The sequence below is a fragment of the Pempheris klunzingeri genome, chromosome 8, assembly GCF_042242105.1.
Source record: "Pempheris klunzingeri isolate RE-2024b chromosome 8, fPemKlu1.hap1, whole genome shotgun sequence".
In the NCBI taxonomy this organism is placed as follows: Eukaryota; Metazoa; Chordata; class Actinopteri; order Acropomatiformes; family Pempheridae; genus Pempheris; species Pempheris klunzingeri.
Window position 1 is genome coordinate 14,704,323 of NC_092019.1, and position 14,330 is coordinate 14,718,652.

At 41.4% G+C, this 14,330-nt stretch overlaps 1 protein-coding gene across 1 annotated transcript; it reads left to right on the top strand.

Moving 5' to 3' along the window:
* Positions 1 to 3,789: 3,789 nt before the first annotated feature.
* Positions 3,790 to 12,724, top strand: nradd (neurotrophin receptor associated death domain). The gene is made up of 6 exons (XM_070835608.1): positions 3,790 to 4,215; positions 8,102 to 8,234; positions 8,400 to 8,753; positions 9,580 to 9,814; positions 9,944 to 10,086; positions 10,896 to 12,724. Exons 1-6 carry the CDS (start codon positions 4,177 to 4,179, stop codon positions 11,207 to 11,209), a joined length of 1,218 nt encoding a protein of 405 aa, XP_070691709.1. The 5' UTR covers positions 3,790 to 4,176; the 3' UTR covers positions 11,210 to 12,724.
* Positions 12,725 to 14,330: the final 1,606 nt, after the last annotated feature.

Consider the following 14,330-nt stretch of genomic DNA (forward strand, 5'->3'; position numbering starts at 1 on the left):
AGAAGAGAGACAAAGGGAACTATTTGGGCAAATGCAATAACCATAACATGGTGCACACATACAAATTACCTAGTCTTTGTAAGTGATCCTCAGAATAACCATAAATGTAAGCAAGGATAAAAGAAACAAATTCAGAATCAGTACAATAGTCTTAAATCACATTTTATTCAAATTACAACACAACTATAAGATGAGATAGTGTGTGCAAATTGAGACGGTCTGAATATAAAAGATTGTTTTTTCGTAAGCAACTGTTCAAGTCCACAGTTGATAATCTAGTTTACTATTGTGCATTCTGATATCAATTCACGTAACACTGCATTGTTTTGCTGTAAGTGTTATGAATGTAATATTCCACGTACATATGCAGTTATACGTGTAGCCTTAAGTTAAATTAATGGAGGCTTCATTATGCAATTGGGTCAACAGTCCTCTATTAAAATGTAGGTTTGAGTCATGCTGTGTATAATGACTTTGATATTATTTGTTGTTCAAATGTCCTGGTTTGGATTCAAAATGACACAGAAAAGCCTTAAGTGAAGGCCAGCACTGCCTTGAATTTGGACTTGATCCATTTTTCTTAAACCACTATTATTTAGCCTTTGTATTGTTCTTGGAAGATGTTGAAAATACACTGTTTTTGAAAAAAAAAATCAAGCAGCCTGTGCTCCTTATAACTTAGACCCGGTTATTTACAACAGGAATTGTGATCGTCTGTTCGTCTGTCTGTTTCCTCCATCCACTCCATCTGTTTGTATCTGAAGTTGCATTCAGAGTCTTAATGCTCTCTGGTGAAATTGTCCTAATATGGCAAATAATTGTGACTGCCCACTCATATGTAGGAATCCTCTTTTCTGTGAAGCAGAGCCCATATCCTGAGGATGAGCACCCATTACTGAAAAATGAGCTCTGATTCTTGTTTGAACCGCAGCAGGAAGGAAACTGATCCGCTGCCACGGCGTAGATCATCCAGCTCCTCTACTGTAATCCCAGCCTTGCATGCGTCTGTGATGTTAACCCTATTAGAGTTGAAAAGGTCACAGTGAGCAACAGCACATTTACTTGAAGAGGAGACTTTGATCTCCTGGTGGGCCGAACATCCTGTCAGCCTTCCCATAAACACCTCCGGGGGTACAATTCAGAGTGGTGGGGAGGGGTGAGGCGGGTGATAAAAACCAACCTGTAGAACCCAAGTCAAATACAAACCACAGAATGGTGAATAAGGGAAGTGGAGTTGGAGGGTGAAGAGGGATGCAGTCACTCTGATGTGGCCCCATTGACAATGGTGGGAGGGGTTGACACCTCGCTCTCAGTTACTGGCAATATCTCCCTCTGACCTCTCCAGACCTCGGGGAAGGCTGAGGGGATGGGATGTCGTGAAACGCTGCAATTTTGGTGTTGTTCAAGTTGTTCCTGCTAAGAACCGCAACAACCCTCAAACAGACCTCAGTCAATGACCTCAGCCCTCCCCCCTCCCCTTCTCTGCTTCATTTCTCCACGGCCTGTGGGACGGCAAGACCATGATATTTTTTTCTTTTCCCCCTTGTATAGCTGCCTTAATGTTCCCAGCCATGTATGACCACGGGGGAACCTCACATAAAGAGTCTGTGCCCCAACAGCAAGATGATGTAGTCAAGTAAAGAACAGAGAAGTGGCACGAACTGTTTATTTGTCTGATTGCTGATAAAGTTGTGTTTATTTTATCAATTATTTAATGTTTGCTCCAATGCACTGCAAAAGTTTCCATCTTACCAAATATTGTTTTAACATTTTTATAGACAGTATCTTATCTTGTCCAAATCTTGAAGCCAGACAGAATAAAGTCAATTGCTGCACTAGAATTAAGAAAAATGACTTGGCTCTGAAAATCTTGCTGATTTATTCTGGACAAATGCTGAAATAAAACATTTTAATATCCAGTAATAGACAAAAACTATTTTTACAGAGATGTTTACAGTGCCTTGGATTAAACGGCAATTATGCACTGTAATAAACACTAAAATCTACATCAAATTAAAATATAAAGCAATGGCACCACACATTTAAAGGTTTTTTTTAAACTTATTTTAAGAAAATAAGACTTTTTATGATTCATCAATATACAAAAATAATTTTGTAATTGAAAATGTTTGCCATGCTTGCTCATCTTTAAGACAGCATAAACTGACATTATCAAAATGAGAGAAAAGAGAAATCCATGTGACTGAAATGTGGCTTGAAGTTTTATCAGAGCAGGAGCAACCTTTCTGTCTCCTCTCATCTCTGAACAGGCTTTGAAGTGCAAGTGGTATTGTGTCTCAGAGATCTCTCCATTTGTTTTCCTCTGAAGTCTGCGGGCCCCCCTGCGATGCATTCACCAGAATTTACAAGGTGTGTAATTTACCCTGCGTTGGTTTTCTAATCTTTTGAATTGCTGAGATCAAACATGTACTCCTTCTTGAGAGCATCTTGTTTGATTCACATGGCTTCTTTTGTTTCTGATAACAACTGATCACAGCTCTATGTAAGTATCCTTAGAGGGTTGTAAAAATGGTGTCGTGTCACAGACCTCTGTTTTATTTTAGTAAGGTTTTATCTTTTTATCTTTTTTTTAATTACCCTTTAATTATGGCAAATATTGTGGGAATATACCAAAAGTAGAATTACTCATTATTCAGAATAATCAATTTAAAAAAATTACATTATTGTATTGCAAATATTGATGGATTAATGTATGTATAACTTTAATGTAGCAGCTGGTAAAGGTGGTGTGTAGTTTAATCTATAGGGATTCATGAATTTATTTGTAGATCATAATAACAACCTGAATCTGCAAAGTAACAAGTAACTAAAGCCTTGAAATGAATGTAGTTTGTAGAGTAAAAAGTACTAAATTGTACTTAATACTTGCCTGAATGTACTTTGCTACCTTCCAACATTGCCAGCAACCATCATGCAATATTACTATGACCTTAAGTGTGACCCAAGTATTAAATAATTAAGTAAATAAGAAATAATTGAATACTTATGGGAAAATAGAGACAATATATGGCCTACGATGTTATTGTGAAAAGAAGCAGTGTGAAAAATAATTTCACAACACAAGGCTGAGCTTTGTAGATGTACTGAATTTATATCACCATTTCATGGTTCTTTCATATATGTTGCAGTGGTGGAGACAGTATTCACACCCTCAAGTCAATGTAGCAACACCACTGAAAATGTTACTCAGGTACAGGTAGGTATCATGAGCAAAGTGTACTTCGAGTATTAAAAGTAAAGGTGCTGCAGTAGAGGGGCCACTATGAGTGACTTTACTGAATTATCATTACTGATGGATTAACGTGTGATTAAAAGGCAATATCAACTATTTTATGTGTGCTGGGTAGTTCAACAATGCAACACAACTTAATTTTGTTAATTTTAATAACCTGTAATGTCACAGTCTCATTTATTCATGAAATACTGAATAACTTGGATCCCCATATATTACTGCTGGGTAATATTTTCATACAGAACAGTACAGTTTCTTTTTCTTTTTTTATATATTTGTTGATTCCAGCATGTGTATGAGGGTCAATCACTCCTTTGACAACATAATCACACACACACACACACGCTGTCACAACTGTCAGACCTGATTGCTGTTCTCTGCCCTCCATTACATTGTTGTCCCTAACTGCGCGTCGCAGGGATGCAGCCAATCACGAAGCCAGCTTGAAAACTGAGAAGATGGGAGGAGAAAAGGCCCAGGAGAGCTTGCAGGAGCTTTTTTCCTGCCTCATCTGCTGCAAAGCTGCAGGAGAGGTGGCAGCCCGTGCATCCTGCCAGCTGAAACAGAAGAAACTTTGTGTTAACTCTCACAGTATCAGCAGGGAATGCGGTGAAAGGAGGAAATGGTTTTTGGGAGACTCTGCGAATCACTCAACCTGCGTTTTAAAGCTGCTTTCTCGTGCGTAAAGACGTCTGATTACCGGACTGTAACCCAACTTTGCCGTCAACGGAACCAGCGCGTTTTATGAGAAGTTGGTCACAGTTTTGTGTCACACTTAGATTCAGAGAACTAAAAGTTTTCATGACGTTTTTTATGGGACTGCTGAGAGCTGCAGACTGAAAAGAAAAAAAAGTTCTGTCAGAGATTTTCAGACGCACCAATCTGTCCGCTCCAAACCGAGGAGGATTTCTGAGACTGGAGACATGAGATCGTTTCTCATCTGCGCGCTTCTTCTGCTAAATGTAAGCAACACTTAAATACTGCTTTACTAACTAAACGACACATATTCCCTAAAGCCTTTGTAATCTGGTGCTTTCTTTTTTCGCACTCTTAACATCCTAACACCGCAATAGTGGCCACTGTAAGCTTCAGCCACTGAGTTTAATTTTGTACCATTGTTCCCAAAGGAAATCAGTTTTATTCCACAGAGCCATATTTCATTAAGGCTGTGTCACATGGCCTCTGTTGTTGAACTTGTTTGCAGTCATTGTGTCTTTGGCAAACAACAGAAAGAGAGACATCTGATCAAATCTCATCCTGTCTTTCCTTTGAAGTCTTTCACAACCAAAGAATGGTGGAATTTAATTGCTCCTTATTTTGATATTGTTGCTGCTTGTTCCTCAAATCACATCCTGGACTGTGGCCTATCTACACAGGCTGCTGTAAAGTTCCATGTTCACCAAACATCCTGGAGAAATGTGGAGATTATGTGCTAGACTGAAGCAAGACGAAAACACAGGAGCACACAGTTTACCAAGATTATGCTCCTACACTGTGATAAATTATGTATTTTAGGAACAAATGATAGTTTCAGTGGTGTTTGATAGCATAGCATTAAAGCGGGATCAGTGTGAAAGGAAGGCCTCTGCCTCCACAGTTGCAGACAATAATTTGACACTCATCTACCTCAAAAAGCCCATGGGGCTTGTAGTCCTGTCTGGACACGCTCTTCAGAGTCAAAGCACTTCTGTTAGATCAAAGTGTTCAGATAAAACTTCAGCTCTTGAAAAGATGTGTATCTCCTTCTTATTATAAGGTTATGATATGAAAAGGGTGTCTGTATGAGATCTAAAACACATCTCTCCTCTGCTTTGCAAACACGCTTTATATTTTTGTGTTTCTTAAGCCTGCGTAAAAGGTATCATTTGTGCTGTCAGATTCTTCTTTTATTACTCACTGGATAATTTAGTGCCGAGGTTGATTGTATCTTACACTCCATGATTTTTTTTACTGGTTATTCAGGCTCATGTTGGCTGCAGTTTACTGTACATGTTGCCATATTTGTTGCAATTCTTGGTGAAAATGTGGCTGAGCTTTCAGTATTGCTGGGGTCTGGATATCCGGAGCAAAGCAATTATCATCATTTTCTCCCAGTTTGTGGTGTGTGTGTGTTTGTGTGTGTGTGTGTGTGTGTGTGTGTGTGTATGCGTGAGTAGGGTGGTGGTTTAGTTTGTTACCACAGTCATTTGAATTTCCATAGAGTAGTTAACCAGATTTTATCCTGAGGGCAGACCCCAGGATCATTTAGAAGTCTGATCTACTTCTCAACCCTTTTGTGAGAGTTGAAAATCAGCACATTAATAGTGAACGGATCACTGATTGCTGTCCTGTTTGATTCAGGATTGTAGTTTTTGGGTGAGCTTTCTGATTGAAAAAAGAGAAAGCTTGTCTCTCATGCATACTAATGACAATGATTGGTGGAGATGAGATGTTCAGCTAAGGGTTAGACAACTTTCCCTCAGCCCAGGCTGTCTCAGCCAAAAGACCTCGGTCTGTTGCTGTCACAGCCGGATTGTGGAGGCTCATGGGTCACTGTCTTCACAGGGAGAGAGCATCCTTTTGTGTGTTTATTTTCACGCAGATTAGATTAACTGTGGAAACTCCAGCCTACGTGCTTCAAAAGTGGTCTCACTTCAAAAGGACACAGAAAATGTTTCAGGCACTGAGAAGGCTGAAATAAAGTGTGTGTGTGTGTGTGTGTGTGTGTGTGTGTGTGTGTGTGTGTGTGTGTGTGATCCCCGATGACTGACTGACTCCGGCAGCCGTGGAGTTGAGAGCCCCATTGAAAGCAGTGCTCCTCGGTGGTCCGTCTGTTCTCACTGGGGAATCCCTTCAGATTGCAGCTTCTTACCTAACTGGAAAAAGCAACTGCAGCCCCCTTCCCCTCAGACTTTCTGCCCCCAAGGCACAACAGATTAGACTGAATACTCTCTGCATGTACACTGCTTTAATGTTTGCTTGAAAATGATGCCAAACTATAGTATAATAGAAACACGGGCAAATATAATAAGATGTTAAAGGTTTCACAATGGTTAATAATAGTTTAAAGTTTATGGTGATGAATTTAATTCGAAATCAAAACTTCATTACAGTCTTAAGTGTAATGAATATTAATTGTGTAATGAAATAGTTTTCATATCAAGAAACATTAAGTGATATCAGTATGTAGTACTATTTCATACTGTATATACAGTAGATAAGGACTTAGTCATTTCTCCACTGAGTAGATCACTGTTCCCACTCGTCTCCAGTGGGGCATGCACTAAATATTTTATTGCACACTGGGCACCATGGGTGAAGTGCTAGTCCGTTGGCAGTTCCTGCTCTAAGCTGAGTTGGCCCTCCAGACAGACTCACACCAGGCACTGTAAAATGACAAAAATCCAGGCTGGAGGTAAACATAAAGCAGATCCACTGTCACCAAATATTTATCAAAGTATAGATTGAGGACTAAGAGGTCAGCTTGTGTTAGTAGAGGGGCTCCATCTGTCACATGTCGAGGGCCAACCAGAGTTACCAGGAAGCCTTTGTGCTACAAGTTATTATGGTCCAGGCTTGGTCACAGTCTGCCAACTCCAAACATCCTCCTGCTGGATCCTACTACCCCAACACCCTAATACCTCTGATCTGGGTTCTGTGGCTGGTGCTCAGATATCATCAGGCTCCTCTGTAAGCGCCGCAGTAAAACTGGCTGTTGTTTTTGGAACGGGGCGAGCTCTGTTTCAAAGCTGTTTCTCCTGTAGTATCAGCGTGGAACATGGAACACACTCAGTGTTTTGTGACTGGGGGCATGGCATAGTGTGTGTGCCTGTGTGTGTGTGTTTCTGGTGGGCTTTTTGTTGGAGGCCCTACAGGTTCACACACGTTGCATGTGTTTCTTGGCAGACTTCAGAGACAAAGAGAGACATCAGTGGGTTGTTTAGCTGTTACTTTTCCCCTTTGCAGGAGGTTAGTTGTTAGACATCTGTTTGCTCTTGTCAGCCCCCAGGCGGAGTAGGCCAATCTCCCTTAAATGTGTGCATGTTTAAGATGCCGTTGTTCAGAGCCTGGAGAAGGGGAGTCAGTGAAATACTGACCTTCATAAGACACACCTGCAGGGCTTGGTGACTTCAAAGGCTCCCTCTCACCCAAACAGACACTTGCATGCTGGGCAGTCTTGGTTAACTGACACCCTTGCCTGGGGCTGGAACCGTCTCCTTTATACACCTCCCCCTCCTTTTCTGATGTGAAGAAATACACACACACATGCACTGTATTCGCACACAAAGTTACACATTGTCATTCACACTTATTTGGAGTGAGTGGGAGGGCGGAAGCTCTTTTTACTTCTTCCTTCCTCCTTTTTTGAGTGTTTTCCTTCACCCCTTCATGTCTTATTCTTTCCACTGGTCTAAAACCATCTGATTAAAGCCAGCCACTCCTGTCAGGCACCAACCCTGCTGCACAAGCCGTTAGGAATGTCCGATCTATCCCTCATGTCATAACTCAAGCTGGGCTCTCCATTACCCACTTGCAGATAAGGGCTCAGAACACTTTAAGGGCGAAAACTGAGGCAGATAGAAAGATAAAAAGGCCATTTTCAGTTCACCCAGTTCTCCGCTTCTTTAATTGCACAGGGGTGGGATGTGTGTGATTTCCTTCCCACATGTGGCGTAAGGCAGAAAACTCTTTGGACAAAAAAAAACCTCTCCTTTCCTTGTCTTGTTTTGCGACTACCTCGGTTGAATATGAATCCCAAATTCGAAATGGCTTAAAGCACAAGATAGATTTTGTTAGTTAAACAGCAATGCTATTTACTCTGTAAAAAAACTGTAACCCTGTTACCCTCCTGTAATTTGTTTACTACAGGTTACTCTCGGGGATGCCTGTGCCAGTGGCCAGTTCACAGAATCAGGGCAGTGTTGCAGTCTGTGTCCTGCTGGCTTTGGAGTGGAAGTAGAGTGTGGGAAAGAGGATACCAAGTGCACACCATGCCCGCAGGGTAAGCAATTATGATCTAATGTTACTGCACCACTGTAAAATATATTTCCTGCTTGCCTTATGATTATCTCTGCCATCTGTCCAAGTGTCTCATCATTGCTACTGATATTTGTGGAAGAAATGCAAATTATCCAGACGAATACTGATTTTGTAATCTGTCTCCCAGGAAAATTTTCCTCATCTGAAGGCCTCGACCGTTGCCTTTCCTGTGCCAAGTGCCCACTGAGTGTCCCCACTGTGGCCTCGTGCTCTGCCACTCAAGACACACAATGTGAATGTGACAACGGCTTCTTCTTTCTTGGCACCCACGGCCTGTGCGCGCCTTGCTCCAAGTGCAGTCGTGGTGAGGGTGTTATCCGGGAGTGTGGACTACAGGGAGACACGCAGTGCCAGATTTGTGTCCCGGGAACATTTTCGGAGGAGCGTATTAGCACCAAACCCTGCCAGACCTGCACTCAGTGCTCTGACAGTGAGGTGGAGATCCGAGCCTGCATGCCCAACTCCGACACACTCTGCATGGGTGAGTTATAAGGAAGAATTAAACTGTGAAAAATACATTGGATTTTTACAGACAAACTCTGGTGGAGCTTGTATTATTAAGCATTCTCTGTAGCCAAAGCCTAATATAATTTATATCTTCAACTACTGTTTCTTAATGGAGTTTGCTGACAAAACATAAAAAAAGTGCCAGCTGTATTCTTTAAAGATCTAATGCAGGGAGAGGCAGCAATAGTAAAAGATAAAAGAATGAGATAAAGGGAGGATGATTGGGAGTGGGAGGTTTTGTGAGAATACAAGCACATGTGGTCAGCACCTGCATCCACACCTCATCTGAACACTCTGTAACACTCAGAGCTTGGAAACATGAGTAGTGAAAAAAGAGCCAACTTAAGTGCTGTAATCCAATTGGTATGAGCTTGACAGGTCTTTAGGTTAACTGCCCCTAAGAACCCGAAAGGCCAAGGGAGGCTGCTGACCCTGACAACTAGTCTGCTTGCTCCTAAATGGCTTCACTAGCTCTCCAGGAGTCAGGTCATCTGTACACACTCTGGGTCCATATGGCATGACACTTTGACCCCCGAGAGGTCAGCACAGTACCTTGTGGTGTTTGATGCTAAAATAGGCAGACCGTAGGAGGGAGAATGAGGCTGGAAACAGGGGCAATGAAAGGTTTCAAAACCCCAGGGGACCGGGATGACTGAGGCTATCATTACACCAGGCACACAGACTGCTGTGGAATTATTTCTGGCCCTAATTTATGCAGCCCAAATGTGTTTCTCATGTGCATATGTGTAGATGCAATTATACTGTCTCTGACACGCCTCTCCCTTCCTTAATCTCAATAGATAAGAAGCTGCACATTCTGTCTCGTCCTGCTCTGGAGGGCTCTGATGCGACCCGTGATGCTTCGCGCTGGCAAGGTGTTGATGACGTGACTGAGGAGGACATGGAGTCCACTTCTGTCCCTGGAACGCCCAAGTTTACCCCACAGGACGAGGGTGGCAGCAACAACATTCTGGCCTACGTGTCTGTTCTGGCAGCCGTGGTGCTGGGTCTGCTTCTTTATGTGGCTTACAAATGGTGAGTTTCCACCACGGACAGGTCCTAGTCCTTACATAGATGTAATAATTACTACAAAATTTGCTCTGGGATCCAAAATAGCTCACTTTGGCTAGCTTAACTGAACTTGTTTTCCGCTGCTCTTCTCAGCTGGAGATCATGTAAACAGAAGAAGGCTCTCTCTAAGGCCCGTGCGGCTGAGTTGGGAACATCTCCAGAGGGAGAAAAGCTCCAAAGTGACAGCGGCGTTTTTCTGGACTCTCACAGCCTACAGGACAACCAGCCCAGCAAAGGTGAAGTAGACAAAGGCTCTTTGAAACTAAACTAGATTGAAGTTTCATAGACATTTTAAGGTCACTAAACATCTATACGTTTATTAACTCGATGTGCAGAAATGCGTTTACATTGATGTCATTACTGGCTATTTGGGTATTGAAGAAAGACAGAAAAAGGAGATCACATGTAATCTTGAAGGCTGCAAGAATGTTAACAAATACTAATCACGTTACCTCATTGCTTGTAATACTTAAGAATTTACTTTAAAGTTTATAAAACCTCAAGTGAACAGAGACTTTCTAATACAATGAATTGTATTAGAGTTCTGTCTCTTCTGGGAACGTGTCTCTTAAAGGTTCCCTGAGGAGTACTTGACCACTACTAGCTATGGAGCAGTGTTTTTTGTGAGGGAGCCCCCGATTTGTTTCTTGTATCTTAAACAAAGACGCACATGTATGTTTTTCAGGCTATTAGACTGGCAGTGATCGACAGCAAGCATGGATGTAAACAATTCAGGCTTCAAAATATTAGGCTTTGTACATTATATAACAAGAAGTAAATACTTTTGCCACATTTGTTAGGCATCAAGGATACACGCAGAGGTTTTCGGAAAGAAACACAGAATGTAAACATAAGTTTGTTTGTGTACAAGAAAACAATGTCTATATGCCTGCACGAATAATGACGAGGAAGCTTTCTAATTGTATTTCTTAAAAGAAAGAGCTATCGTCCTATGACCTATGTTTTTAAGCCTATCATTGTATTCTGTCAGTTAGTTTGGTAGAATGAACCAAACATTAAGCTAACTCTGTTTGTGTTTCCACAGGAACCAAGAGGGACAGCAAGCAGGACAACCGTCTGTATATCAACCTGCCCCCCCACAGACAAGAAGAGGTGGAGCGCCTCCTCCAGGAGGGAGGGGGCCGAGGGTGGAGACAGCTGGGTGCAGCACTGGGCTATGAGCCTGAGCAGCTGGACCTGTTTGGGCGAGGAGAAGCACCCGCTCACACACTCTTCTCTAACTGGGCCCAGAAAGAAGGCTCCACTCTGGGACTGCTGTGCTCTGCACTGGCCCGCATCGAGAGGCCTGACGTGGTAACAGTTCTTAACAGCCCCACGCAGGGTGTGTCTGTGGTCTGACAGCTCCTCAAACACACATTTGAGACTCAAGTGAAGAACTTTCATTGAAATGACAAGAGAGGCACTCTGATACCAACACCTCTGTCATTGTTGGAGGCTGCCGTTGATGGCTGTGATCGCCTTGTCGGACACTTATGGTTCAGTTTTTACTAAGAGAAAAAGATATTTAACAATTTCCTCTACCCCAGTTTACATCACCATTAGATTTTCCTTGGATCCAACTGCATGAAAGAATCTCCTCCTGTGAAATGACACATCCTCTCTCTGCCACTACCGAGGGAACTTTTTTCAATTATGGTTAAGCCTCAAAGCCTTGCTCAATGGACGCTGCAGAAACCTGGTCAGATTGGATTAGACCTACAATGACCTCCGCATACACTACAACAAGTACATTTACAATGTCGTTTACATGCACACAAATCCTGTTGTGAGTATTTGGTATTTAGTGGCAGGAAACAGAATAATGTGTTTACATGTGTCGCATGAGTGTGATCATTCGAAAACCACTGTTTACATTTTTTTGGACAGTAATCAGATTTATCCCCACGCCCCCTTCAACCCCAGCCTTCCACGTGCTATTGTAAACAAATGTGCATGGCTTAGATCATCAACTTTCCTGTCTGGCCAGCCTTATTTTATGAATCACAATTTCAGCAACCACTTTGGTATTGCAGTTGATTTTTGCCAAAAGGAGATGGTTTCTTCCAACACTGCTTTCCAACATGATGTGACTTTCCCTATTTGGGATCATTTCCCTGCACATGTGCATGCCTAAAAAGAGAAGAAAACTCCAAGAAACCCAGTTAAGGGTTTACATGGCCAAGTGATCAGATTCCTTGAGGGTTAAATCCTCTTAACCAACCTGATGACGCTTGCAGTTACTATTTTCTTTATAAGAACACTTTATCGAATGCGTAGATGGGAACTACTCACTAGATTGTTTTAAAATTTTCTTACCTTATTCTGTTGTTGTTTTCTCCTCCTTCTTCTGCTGCAGTCACTAAGTAGCCTTGGTATTTATTTACACTGAGGATATATGATGCAACGCGGATGTTTCAAATCTCATCAGAAGACACGAAAATGAAGCATTCTGTGAAATATAGAAACACCTTTCTTAGCTCTTCCTAATAATCATCTATAATTGTAAATTTCTTAAATGTTGCTTTGTTTTGACATGTCATGGCTTAAAGTGAGATCATTTAAGAACTGTGAAGACTGAAGAAAAGGAATAGAAATGAATCTGTTCTCCTTTGGCTCATGACACACAGCTCCATTTTTGTCACCTTGATTTCTCATACTAGACATAGAAGAAAAAGACACTGTTAACATCAATGCTCGTGTCCAAGTTGCCATCTTGCTTTTGTATTTATTTCATCACTGTTTTAAGTCTAAAACTAAATAAAATCTATGAGAACCAGAGACATCTGCAGTGTGCTAGTTACACTATGGGATGTCCTCAGATGGTTTGATATTTTTTTAATGCCAGCCATGTATGGTTTTGTGTATATATTTCCTAATCGTATGCCTCAATGTGTTTTTGTAAGAGTTTTATTCATTTAATAAATAACTTTGATGAGTCATTGCTCTGTTGTTGTGACAGAAAGACTTCGAAGATTTCGTCATACGTAGGCTGATCTTTGTGCTGTAGATCATTGCCTCTCAACCAGGGGTGTGTGCACCCCAGTGACTACTTCTGCGGTTACTTTTAAAGGTCGGTATTTGTGGAGAAGGTCAATTAATTGGAAAAAGTACAATAAATAGTAAATTTTAAGACAGACTGAAAACTAGTTTGTGCCTTGTCCCTTGTTAGCAAACTATTTGTCCATTGCTTTTATGGATAAGATAAATGGATAAACAGTAGACAGAGTTAGATTAAACTAATGGATGAACTGGCTAAAATATATGGGTAAATGTAATATATAAAAGTAATGTGTAACTATAAAATAGTTACCTTAAAGTAATGGATGAATGGTGAAATAGCAAAAAGTAAGAGATAAACGGTTTAAATATCAAAAAGTAACTAGCTGAAATAGTTTTAAGGAATTGATAAATTGTCTATATTGTCTAATATAACTATTAATAATGGATGGTAAAAATGGTAGCTGGCTAATAGTTTGCTAGAAGTAATTCATAGATGAGGAGGGGTACTTGAGTCCATCTGATAGGGCTAAGAAAGAGCAAATGAGAAAACAAAATTCTCAATAGTTTGACACACATGGTTTTATTTCTACGTATCTTTGTGTCATATCTCCCATAGGCTTTAGACAATTAGCCTTATTAGCCAACTGTGGCATAAAATCCAGCATTGCTTATGTTATTTGGATACTGTGTTATATGCTTTTATATTTATGTATGTTTTTATACCGAATTGCAAGTACCCTCTTTTTCATTGAAATATGGCTGACAACCACAGCCTTATATGCATGCCTGTCACTTACAATAAACTATAAAACCCACTTGATTGGTTTCATAGTGAGGACGTTTGCACATATATGAATTTACTACCACTTACCAAGGGATTTAGTGTATAAGAGCATTTCCTATCCAAAACCCTGAGGGAGATCAGTTAAGAGGTATTTAATAATTTGAGGGTGAAATGAAAATAACAGCTTCATCCAAAGTATTTTGGAGAAAAATTTCCTCTTTCTCACCGAGGTACAATCTGATTCCTGCTCTCTCTCTCTGCTCTGCTCTGAACTCAAATCTGTTAATGATCTCTTTGCATTCAGTTTTAAGTGAGAGCAGGCATCTTGCTTGGCCTGGGGCAATGTTACATGCCGTCACACACTCCAGACGGGACTGCTTAACTGCGGTCTGGAGCACACAGGCATGGGGCTGCGGAATGTGCGTTCACTAGGAGGGGGGTTGGGACAGAGGAGAGAGAGGGGGGAAGCACAGCAGTGCCTCTCTCCACTCGTCACGGGTCTCTCTATTTAGGGCAAACTGAATGTCTCTAATGAAGGCAGTCGATCACTTTGATTCCCTTTACTGGGGCCAAACATCTGGCTCAACACTGCTTATGTGCTGCAGTGGCATTCATGCCATGTGCACTCCTTATTAGAGGAGGGAGCCAATCTAAAATGGGATTGGGTGTGCACTCAGCAGTTAATCATGTAACAGA